The 12672-nt window shown below is 42.4% G+C and overlaps 1 protein-coding gene across 1 annotated transcript in view; it reads left to right on the top strand.

Moving 5' to 3' along the window:
* Spata17 (spermatogenesis associated 17) overlaps nucleotides 1-12672 on the top strand; it is a 214324-nt gene that overhangs the window by 18959 nt on the left and 182693 nt on the right. The window contains exons 2-3 of the mRNA XM_023710307.1: nucleotides 1207-1296; nucleotides 2981-3062. Coding sequence (XP_023566075.1) covers nucleotides 1207-1296; nucleotides 2981-3062 — 172 coding nt within the window. The remainder of the gene's footprint in view (nucleotides 1-1206; nucleotides 1297-2980; nucleotides 3063-12672) is intronic.

The raw sequence follows: 12672 nt of genomic DNA on the forward strand, positions 1-12672 counted from the left end.
CATATGAAACAAACATGTTCAGTGTAATAATGAACATAAAAAGCACAGTAACGTTTCCAAGAAAAGCTTATTCTGAGGGAAATTCGAGCAAGTGAGCGCTTGCGCAGCTAGCCTTGACTCATTCAGGAAGCCAAGTGCTCAACAGTTGCCATCCTTCAGTCCGGAGACACACTCCTGGTCTGTGGTCCATGGTGGCTCAAGGGTCCACTGCAGCAGCAGGGTCTAAGCCACTTCCCTGCTGCAGGGACGCAGTGCCTGAGGCCCACAACTGAAAAAAGAGCAGATGCGGGCGCCCAGCTCAGTCTTCAGGCTGCAGGTCATGTAGCACAAGGGCCTGGGCACAGGAGAGCAGCTCACAACTGTCATGTGGGAAGCGAAGGTCAAAGGGACAGGAGCCAGAGGCAGTGTTCAGGCCACGCCTCTGGTGGCCCCACCCTAGCCGTGCCCCACCCCAAAGGCAAGCCTGGGCAGTGGACCAAGCTGGTGATGAGCACAGTGCCCTGGTGGTCCGCTGTCCTCGCGGAAGCCCCCCTTCTGGACATTGAAGATTTAGGGGCCCCTCTAGATCCAGGCGATAAAGAGCAGTACTGCTCTACTAACTGAGAAATGCTCGCGGGCCGGCGGTGACAGCGGAGCGCGCCCTTTGGCAGCTCAACACAAGCTAAAGGTGGGTTTCCAGTCTCCTGAGCCCCGTGGCACTTCCCTGCCGTGCCCTGCATGGCCTCAGAGAGCGGCTGGCGCAGGCGGTCAGCGGTAGCTGCTTCACACAGAGGCGTGCAACTTACACTGACGAATGAGTTAGGTAGGAAGGCAGCTCAGGCCTGCGCGAGACATGCGGAGCGGCAGCTAAACAGTAAATTCAAATAATTATGTTTTTGAAATAATGATATAATAACACATTTGTTTTTTATTTCCTAATAAAACTCACTGTTAAATTAATTAGTTGCAAAATAGGCGATTATAAAAATGGAAAAAGTAAAGCTGTTGAAAGCACATCGTTTCTCAGAGAAAGGTTAATTCTTAGAACACAGCTCATTATTTTTGAAATGTTTTTTATTTATTGTAATTTTATTTAAATGACATTTAAATTTATAATTATCATTTTTGGAAGAAAGGACAAATTAAGTTGCACAGGGTGACTTGCTTTAGGATTGTATTACTCAAAGTTACTCATAAAATGCTTTTTTAAAACTTCTTGTTTTTTAGTGCTGTGGATGCATTTAGAAAAAAGGAGAATCGTGCAGCAGTTAAAATCCAAAGCTGGTTTAGGGGCTGTCAAGTCCGGGCATATATCAGGTATAGTGATTTACCACAAAAATGCTTTTCTCAGAAAATGTAATTTATTCGTGTGATTATTTCAAGTAATCTTTTATTTTACTCATGAAGAAGGTATGAGATTAAATTGGCTTTAAAGGAAATACACAGTAAATCTGATTTTTCTTACCAAATATTTATCATAGCTCTACTTTTTTATGCATTTGGTACAGGGGATACAGGGTCTCACTACACAGATTTGACTCATACTGGTCTCCTGTTTTCAGCCTCCCAAGTCCTGGGATTACAGGCGCCACATCATGCCCAGTCTCAATTGCCATCTCAGCGCTGCAGGGGTAGGGCCAGCGGGATCGAACCCCACCCGCTGCATTCTGCCTAAGCGGGTGCTGAGCTACCAGGCTGGTCCTCATATCTCCTCTTTTAATAATTCTTAAAAGTACAGATAGAATTACTTGATCAGATCTTTTTCCTAAGTTCTATAGGTGGTATTGAGTAACTGCGTTCTCATTTAGGGCCGTAAGTTCAGCCATGGTAGGACAGGCCAGAGGAGCCCTTCCCATCCGGTGACATGGTGGCAGGGCTGAGTGGCTGATGGCCAAGCGATGCCATTCAGATTGTGCCAGAAGACCAAGACCTTTTTCTCTCTTGATTCATCCTTCTTTTTCCTTAGTCCAAACATTCTCTCACACTCCTTTGAATTCTGAAAAGAAGATATTCCAGGATAAGGAAGAGGGAAGGACAGGCCCAGTGCGTGATGATTTAGAGCACACAGAGGGTTGCATTTATGGCGCTTCCCTGCACTGTGCCACGGAAGCGAGCCAGGAGAAGGTCAAGTGTGCGAGGAGGCCTGCTTCTGGCCGCTGTGTAAGGTAGGAGCATGGCAGGAAAGGCATTGCTAAGTGAGCAGACTAACGTGATGTTGGTTCAGCGCATGAAGGACTGCAAGGTAGCGGTAAAGAAGGGGCTTATTTCCTGACCTCAAGAGCTCGTTCTGAGTCCTTTTTAGAATTTGCATCAATCATAATATTGAATGTTAGGACAATAACACAAGTCATAGCGACCTTTGAACATATTTTTAAGATAGGAACGGCGATACACACATGTAATCTCAGAGCTGGGGAGGCTGAAGCATGAGGATCACTACAAGTTTGAGGCCAAAATACAATACAAAGCAAAACAAAAACATTTTAATAGTAAGTGATGGATGCAGACTAATTGAAATTATTCTTTCATTGTAAGCCAAAAAGAAATAATGAATAGTTACTTACACCCTTTTTAGTACTTCTGGAAAACATATATCTATGTCAAAATGATAGCTTCTGGCTCTTTAAACATATTGATAAATTTATCTTTGAGTTTGCTATCTTGAACTATAGGAGACTATATGCTAAACAGAGCGTTCAGGAACATTCCTGAGCAAGGCATGGTGACTCTGGTCTGCAATTCTTGCTACTCTGGAGGCTGAGGCAAGAGGTTCACAAGTTCAAGCCCAGCCAGGACACTTAGACTTTGTCTCAGAATAATAATAATCATCATCATCATAATAATAATAATGATGAAAGGAGCTGGGAATGTAACTTAGTGTTAGAGCGCTTGCCTAGCAGATTGAACTGAGTTCAATTTCCAATATGGATGAAAGAAAAATAAAAGAATAAAAAGACACTCCTGTTTCAATGAATGTACTAACATACGTTTTTTATCCTAGGCATTTACACAGAGTAGCAATAATTATTCAAAAATGGTGGAGAGGTTACTTAAGCAGAAAACACTATCAGCTTACCGTGGAGGTGAGTATTAGACTTACATGCGCCATTTGAGCCCTTCGATGTGCACCGTATTAGCTTCAGTTGTGTCCACATGCAGTATGGGGATTGCTGGTGATAAGTGTTTGTATAGGGACAACATTTGGTTTAATTTTTGCTAAGGAGCCATGAGAAGCTTCCCAGCCTTTTCCACCAACACTTGATGGACTTGCTTGCCCACACCTACCCCAGGTATTTTACTTTTGTTTAAAGGACCTCTGACAGCATCAACAATTATATTGCCTGTGTGCTGGTGATTGTCTGTCTGTACTTGCTAGACACCCTGGGCTTTGAGGAGCAAGACTGTGCCTGTCCTTGGGTCACCACTTCTGAGTGTGGCACAAAGCTCATCACATCATCAGTAACTATCCTCATAAGGACGCTGAAGTGCTAGAAGCAAACATTGCACACTTTTCATAATCGCTTCAGGACTTTCCACAAAATTTGGCTTTATAGATGTAAATAAGACCTAAATGAATGAATGACTGATAGTTCTAAATGATTTCTTTGAAAATTATATGTATTTATAGATATATCATGAGAGTATTTGCTGTTAATACCATTGGAAAGCAAAATGATTATGTGGTGTCTTTGTTCTAGTTATTATTAAGTAAGCACATTCTATTTGCATTTTTCATAGATAATTTAGCACATATGTGCACCATGATACTCATGAAGAGGTATTCTAATGGTGGGCTGCAGGACCATGCCTCATACACTTGTCCATAAACACACTGAACCATGTTTTGTCTACATGGGCGCCCTACAATTGTTATACATTTTTTTGAATTTATGGTCATTCTGTGATAATCACAACATCTTTTGGTAAAGCTCCAGCAGGACATCCTGGGCCTCATTCTTGTTGAATTTTCCTATGGTGCCTGCTCTGCGTTGAACTAATGCTCAGTTACGTGCACAGAATGAGCGCCTGCGCCATGGCCGCTGCTGATGCTCCGCTCTCCTGCAGAGGCTGGAAGAGAAGCTTACCTACCTATCACTTGTCGGTGGCGCAGTCATGTCTTACCGCTTTTCCTCTTGATTTTGGGTAAATGTTGTTGCAAAACCTAGCTTTGACTCCGAAGTCAAGTGCCTCTGTTTCTCTTTCTGTTTCACATTTTGGAAAGGAAAAACTGGGAGAAAAAGGAAACTATCAGTTCCCAGGACAAGGTTGCTCAGGGGTTGTGCTTGCCTGGATGCTGGTGGTATTTTACCTTTATCCTGAATATGTGAGTCCTGGAGATTCCTTTTCATCTGGTGTACGTGCAGCCCACCCTTACTGTTCACATAAACATACAGAGAAGTAAATAGTGTGTGGGCTAAAATGGATGGGCACCCTATGTCTCTCTGAACTTAAATATTATACTTAATGGAGAATTTAATTCTTTATGTGGACCCATTGTATCCTCCAAAATGGAAAGCTACAGTCATATATAGTGCTTCTATTATATCAGATTTCTTTTTTTCTCTTGTTCTTGTTTTTTTTTTTTTTTTTTTTTTTGTGGTACCAGGGATTGAACTCAGGACCTTGTGTTTGCCAAGCAGGCACTTGTTCCACTGAGCTACCTGCATGGCCACTACATCAGATTTCTATTGTGATGCTTAATACAGTTTTCCAGACTCCAGTTTTCTTACTCTTTTCCTTTTCTTTTGTCTTTCTGCTTTGTGGCTTTTCATTTTTAGCAGGAATATATCTTAGAGCACCATTTTAGGGAGCCCAAATCTCATTTTGGCCAATAATTGCTTGCACTAACTTTGGTTATTTAAAGTAGTAGATCTGGAGTTTCCACATCTTAAGCTTGCTATTTTTCTCTTGTGAAACAAAAGTTATCTAAACACAGTGTATATATAGTCTTTTACATCAAACTTTGGTGTACTTAGTTTAGCGAGCAATAGTGATTTTTCTTTTTTCTTAAGACAGGGTCTCACTATGTAGCCCAGGCTGGCCTTGAACTCACAGTGATCTTCCTGTCTCAGCCTCCTGAGTGCTGGCTGAGGTTACAGGCATGTGCCACTATACCTGGCCAAGCAATAGTGATTTTTGCCTAAATTAATCATTATTATATTTATCAAAGAGTAATTTTTTAGCCCCACAATTTCTTATGTGCTTAATTCCTAGCATTCTATTGTAAGAGTTTTTACTTCAGTCCCACTTATTTATGTATCCATTTATTTATATCAATTTGAACTTATAGATTCCTATTTATTAAATTTTCATTAGTACTTATTTGCCATACATGGTGATCAGGTTCATTACAGGTAATTTGCACCTGAACATAATCCATCTTAATTTTTTTCTTCCCATCCCTCTTCCCTCCTTTCAACCTTTCTTTTTATTCAATGTATAATATTCAATCACTGTCATTAGTAGCTTTGATACTCAGAGATTCCCACATTTGCATGCACCATCTGCTATGCCATCTTGGCCTTTGAGCCAGCATGCCACAGACTAAACTCACTCCAGCTGTGAACCTCAACAAACCTCTGGTCCTTTAAGTTACAGATGTTGGCTGCTTTGTCCCAGGGATAAGGTAACTAGTACAGGAAATTGGGAACAAGAGTGGGTAGCCGCTGGGACTGTACTTGACCGCGTGGCTTAGTATCTCTGGGAACTGGTTTGAGGGAGTTCCTTGGGAAGATTTGAAGCTGCAGACTAGTAAAGCTGTACAGCACTGTGATCAGTGCTTGATGCATGACACTGGTCAGAGATCATCTAAAATGCTGATGAGAATGCAGACCATAGTGACCAGGCGTAGGATGTTTCAGATGGGAGCAAGGATTTGTAGTTGCTCTAGGTGCCATATGTGTTGTGCTCTAGCAAAAATTTGTCTTTATTTTGTGTAGGACCAGAAACTTTGTAGGAGACTGAGAGGAAGGGCAACAGACTAAGAAACACGATGGTGGAAATTTCAAGGCAGTGTAGTCTTCAGGTTGTGGCGCTGGTACTATTGGTTGCTGTCAACCAGTTTTATGGTGAGAACCAGGAACAAAAGCAGAACTGAATGATGTGAAGCTTGCACAAAGAGGAAGCAGGCTTATAAACTTGGAGCAAAAGAGAGTGTGGTCACTGAAAAGATTAGCACTAAAAAGAAGTCAAATACTACCCTTCTGAGACTCAAAGATATAAAAGAGTAAAGAGAATTTTCTTTTCAAGACTTTGTTTCCCTAAGACAACCCAAGGGAACTCTGTTCCAGCAGTAGCATGTCGGGAACTGGTTCTCTGGGATTCATGTCGCTGCGCTCAGCCATCAGGCACTCAGAGACCTCTGCAGCTATAGTTAAAGGGGGCTTGGCTGTTGTGCAAGCTGGTGGCTGGCCTTAGCACTAGCCATGCACAGGTGGTCTTGTAGACGTGCAGAATACAAGGGTAATGGTGGCTGTGGAGGTTTCCATCCAGTTTTCAGTACAAAGCCTCAAAATTCAAGCAAAAAGTATATGACAGGTTTGGTGTACACAAACAGCTCTTGAAGCATGGAGCTGCAGGCACAAAGATTGAAGAGCAGAGCTGCAAGAGTGAAGGCGAAAGCACATGGAGACCCCAGCAAGTCGGAGGTGCCAGGAGTGCAGAAGCTCTGGTGAAGGAAAGTGCAGACAGTGCCCAGAGCCAACCCAAAGCGAGGCCATGTGACCCACAATGACACTGCCACAGGGCACGGCTGTCCAAAGCTGCCGTGCTCAAGTCTCGCCACAACCTGCCCCAGTGCTGGCATGGAGCTGCAGGAGTTACTGTCTGTCCTCCTGGGTTTCGGTCTTGCTTTGATCCATCTCTTTTCTACCTAACCCCTTATTCCTTCTTTTTGAAATTGGAACAATTACTGTTTGCTATTGTGTGCATAGACTTATAGCTAAGAGTTTGCTCTGTCTCAGATGAGATTTTGAACGGGAACTTTGCAGCAATGCTGGTGCCGCTAAGACTCTGACAGCTCTTAGAAATGTGCTGAATGAAGTTTTGCATAATTGATGAACATGAGGCATCCGAGGAGCAGACATGGAATGTGATATCAAAAGTGTCCCCCAGAAGTCTCACACTCAGGTGCAGAGCCTGCGTAGAAGGGGTGGATCACGAGGGGTGTGACTTGGCAGGGCCATTGCCATCCTGGGCCCACGCTTCTTTCTGCTTACTGTCCGCCTGCATGGGAGCGGCTTCGCTTCACCGTCCCATTCTGCCATGCTGCTTCAGCCTCGGAGCCAGCCAGCCATGGCATGCACCCACAAAACTGAGAGCCCAGGGGAACCTCTCCTCTAAGCTCAGGTGTGCGGAAGGCGACCAGGCAGTAGTTAACTTGGAAGTCTGTATTTATTCTAATGACACTAGGGCTGCTAGAAAAAAATGTTATCAATTTTAATAATAAGGCATGTAAGAAAATTCGTTTTGTTACATTATTCTTTCAGTCAGGTTTGATCAAGAGTATCCCTCTGGATGATCAGCCGGTCATCTAATTTTATCTTTTGATTGTTTGGGTAAAGGTCAACATATGGAGCTTGGCCTCAATTCATTTTTTCATAGTTTTTATATCTGCTTAGCTTTCAATTTCTTGATAATTGGTCTGTTTTGTTTATTTTTAGCACTATTACATAAACAGTGCCTAGCACACAAAATGAAATGTACTTATCAACTGTATAGTCTTATTCCAAGCCTATGAATATCATCACTATTTTATAGATAAAGACACTTATGCTCTGATTACTTCTCTTGGGACACACAGTGATAGGTGAAGACAAACTCAAACTCAATTTGATTTGATTCACAGAACTCTATATGAGCAGGTAGGCGAGTCAGTCTCAATCATTATTCAAGATTTTCCTTCTTTTAGATATTCAGAGATCTTATAGGACTTAAGTAATGAGAACATATCAGAGATTTCTATCTTCTACAGCCTTTACTGAAATATCCCTGCTGTCTGCAGCCATATCTTTGATCCTGCCAGGTTCACTCTTCCAGGCTTGTGGGCCATGTCAAAGCACTGGGACTGGACCAGTGCTGGTATTCCCAATTCTTGGCATCCAGGTCTGTCTCCATCACTGCCACCAAAGTTGTTGCAGGGTACCAGCCACCTCCTAGGAGCTTAATACTGCATCTCTTTATTTCCAAAGGTTAAGCCCAAGTTCTCTCCCAGTAATATGAACTCTTGCTTCTCTTTTCATCTCTCTACTTACATTTTTCCTTTTACCCACTCCTAGCTCCCACACCTTGAATAATCTCTTAGAAGTCAAGTTTTCATAAAATAAAGGTAAGGATGGGTAGTCACACATAATCCTCTGGAAGCCAATGTGTATGATGGGACCTACTATTACTTGCCCTAGGGAGTGGGACACGGTTGAAGATACTGTCAGAATCTCCATTCATGATCCCACTGCACACATTAACATACACTGTTGCATTTACTATCCTATAGCAATTATACTTAAGCCATTATTTTCCAAATTTATCTGTATAATTTTTTTGTCTAATAGCTACATACAATAATAATGCAGAATAGTATGTGATAACATTATAAAATAAATGGTATAAGGCAGTAATTTTAAAATTTAATAGCAAAATACTCTTTTTTTAAATGGTGAAATATTTTACTCATGACTTACACATATAAGATTTCCAGAAGTTGAGTATGTGTTTATGTCTTTGAAAATCACTGTGACTGGAGATAGGTGTCAATCATTGCTTACACTCATAGGATTTCTACCAAATGTGCCTTCTTTTATGTTTACTGAATAAACTATGATAAGGAAGTGCTTTCCCACATTGCTTACATTCATACGGTCTCTCTCCAGTGTGACTCATTTTGTGTCTATCAAATGACCCAGTAGAAGGTAAGGCTTTCCCACATTGCCCACATATGTAGGTTCTCCCTAGTCTGAATTCTTTCATGTATTTGACACTGAATGAATTGCCTGAAAGCTTTCCCACAATGCTTACAAACATGAGGTTTCTCTCCACTGTGGATTTTTCATGTGTTTTAAGCAAACTGTGAGAGGTGAAGGATTTCCCACCTTTCTTACAAACAACGTTTCTCCTCAGTCTCCTCAGTGTGTGCTCTTTCATGGGTTTTACAATAACTTTGACTCGCAAATGCTTTTCTGCACTCTTTACATACATAAGGTTTCCCCCCAAAAAATGAGTGATTTTTTTCATAACCTTTACAGGAGATAAAACCTTTCCCATACTGTTCACATACATAGGACTTCTCTCCACTGTGTGATCACTCATGTAGCTCACACATGCTATTACCAATGAAAGCTCTTCCATATTGCTTACACACATAGCGTCCCTCCTGATTGTGAGCTTTTTAATGAAGTCGACAACAATAATTAGTTGTGAATTTTTTTTCCACACTGCTTACATGTATAAGATTTTTCCCCTGTGTGTGTTCTTTCATGTGGTTTACAACTGCCTTTATTTGTGAAGGCTTTCCCACAGTGCTTACACACATAAGGTTTCTCCCCAGTGTGAATTCTCTCATGCATCTGACAATATTTACGAGTGTTCAAAGCTTTCCCATAGTGCTTACACACATAGGGTTTCCCTGCAATGTGAATACATTCATGTCTTTGACAATGATACTTTTGGATGAAGGCTTTCCCACAATGCTTACATACAAAGGGTTTCTCCCAGTGTGAATTCTTTCATGTGCTTTATAACTATTGTTTGTTTTAAAAGTCTTCCCACACTGCTTACATACACAGAGTCTCTCCTTGGTGTGGTTCTTTCATGCATTTTATAATGGCGGTTACCAGTCAAAGATTTTCCACCCTGTTTCTCAACATTGGCTTTAGCTTCTTCTTTAGATCCAAAGGGCTTCTCTCCAATATGAGTTCCTTTATTGCAATTAGAGTAGGATTTCCCATATTGCTTATATTTGTTGAGTTTCCTTCCAAGGCTGGTTGGTGCATGCTTCTGAAGGGACTGGAAATCAGAGCAGGTTTCCCCATGTTCATTACTTGTAGAAGATTTCCCATCAAATACATGATACTCATACAATTTGAGTTCACTGTGAGCTCTGCTGGGCACATCTGCTGATGCATGACCAGTCAGGGAGTTTACAGAAGCAATGTTTTCAGCTGGTTGAGTGTCAAGTGTCTTCAGGTTAACCTTAGGGTCTGGAGTCCAAGAAACATTCCTCTATCTGGTTTTCCATAATTTATATTGGTAGCATATCTCAACAATTTCACTTCTGATGTTTCTTCTCCAGTACTTGCTCTCTTTTTCAATTTCCTTGTCACTCCAGGATTGTTCTATAGCAGCCATGTTCTTAAATGTTTCTAACATCACATCTCTGTAGAGCTTCTTTTGGGATATATTCAGCAAATGCCATTCCTCCAAAGTAAAGTTGATAGCCACATCCTCGATGGTCACTGCTTCCATCATCATCCTGTGACTTGACTGTCATTCACGGTCTTCCCCAAGCTGCACAGAGCAGGTAGAAACCATGATGTAATAAGCTCAAGACAAGTAGCTCAGCCCTCCGCGATGTGCTCCACCCGCACAGGTAGTTGCCAAGTAACCAGAAGTTGCCTGTATCCACCTCACATCTTATTGGACCACAGAATACTCTTAACAAAAATTTTAGCAGAATTTTTATCCCTATATGTCAAATAAAAGGTGAACCTATTCAGGAAGCTAAAGAAATGCAACTACTTGGATTCTTTTTCTGTGACTGCTATTGTCACCTTGGCTGCTACAGCAGGGTTTGAAAGCCACTCATTGAATTTGCTTTTCTCTGCAAAGATCTTGGAAAGGAACACTCACACACATACACACTCATGTGCACAGACACATACACACTTGCATGCACACATACACACACCTGACGACATTAATTGCCTGCAGGGAAGCTGATCAAGTACTCCAGGAATAAGGGTATGAAGGAGACTTTCCACTGTAAGCTCTTCTATAGCTTTTGAATTTTCAGCAAAGTGAGTAGAGCCTCTATTACATAAACTAATTTGAAAAGTCAACTTCTGAAGGTCTTTTCCTGCCATTCACACACACACACACACACACACACACACACACACGCAGAGCAGAGGCAAGGATAACGTATGCTGAGATGGGGAGCTGGATGTGCTCCAAAGAGCAAGGAGATGATGCTGGAGTGGAGCCTCAGGAGGGACAGAACAGATGAAGCTTGCAACCCAGAGGAGTGGCATAGTGAGAAATAGAAGGCCTCACAAGGAGATCAGAGAGTAGCAGAAGGTTGTTAAAGGGTCACATGCAACCCTTATAAAAGAATTTCCTCGAATTTTGAAGGAATGACTTCCTGAATGTTGAATTTGTTATTGGAAATTCAACTCCCCTAGGTTCCTAGTATTGTTTTTGGAGGCTCAGGGGGACTAAGATATGCCCAAGGCTGCAAGGGCCCAATCCATGGAACTACACACACACACACACACACACACACACACACACACACACCTGCCCCATAACAGCTATCTTCTCTGGATGTCCTTGAGGTGCTGCAAGTGTGCTTCTGTGTGCCCAGATGTATTATATTCTCATTCAAAATTATTCATCTCCTCTCCTCTTCCTCTCAGAAGGTGATTCATCTCCATCCCATTGGTTTTTGTTGAGGTCACCTGTTGTACACTGGTGGGAGATTTGCCACCCCATATTGGATCTTTAAGGGGCTTTCCCCCTCTTTCCCTGTCACGCTTGGCTTATGGGCTGTCCCCTCAGCCTTGGCACTTAGAGGAGGAGCCACGCAGTGGAACAGCTTTTAGGAACCAGTGCTCAGCAGTCATGATGGTGAGAAATTACCTCTTCATTTCCTATCATCCTGAGATAGCTGCATTTTTATCCCAGCTAAACTAATTAACATTAACAGTTACAATGATCACAAAAACAAGATGTTTATAAGAAACATTCTTAAAAAGATACACACTGATACACAAAGATGGTGTGAGATCTTTGCGTTTGTGATGACGTTAGGATACCTCCATGTGGTAATAATCTTGTAAGGCATCGGTGCTGCTCAGGAGTGTCTGGCACAGCATAATTAACCCTCAGAAAATGTTTACCAAGCTGAACTGTTGGATGGGAATGCAGGTTATGGGTCGGAGACAAAGGCAGAGGTTTACAGTCACCACCGAATTTTCCCCTTATCCCAAAAGGAATCTGAACAGCGGAGGTGAGGGCCAGTAGCTGAGGCTCATGAAATGTGTTAGGACTGAAGGAGAGGAAAAGGCTTAAAATAAGCAATCAAGAAAAGATGTCACAGTATCACAGGGACTAGTGGAGAAATCTTGCAAGAAACTTGGCTGTGTAGACTGGACACTGCAGGGACTGATGAGCAAGGGGCGGAGAAAAGGAGTCCCAGGTCTTCTTTGTAAGGGCTCTGTGTGTTTAGAGACCTTCCCCCAAATGCTACTGGGCCGAAAGGTGTCCCTTTCACTTTTAGATACCTGTCACAGAGACACCAAATGGCTGATCCAGTCCAAAGTGTAACGCTGCTGCAAGGGGTGACCGCATTCACCCCAAGGGACAGAACCGTTCCTGTCACGGTTGTGATCAGTCATCTTCCCCTCTGAGGGCTACCGTGTTTCTCGGCAACTCCCACCCCAAGCCTTTCTGCTGCCTTTCGTGCTGCTCTGCAAAGAAACA

Source organism: Octodon degus, unplaced genomic scaffold (genome assembly GCF_000260255.1).
Source record: "Octodon degus isolate 3935 unplaced genomic scaffold, OctDeg1.0 scaffold00017, whole genome shotgun sequence".
Taxonomy (NCBI): Eukaryota; Metazoa; Chordata; class Mammalia; order Rodentia; family Octodontidae; genus Octodon; species Octodon degus.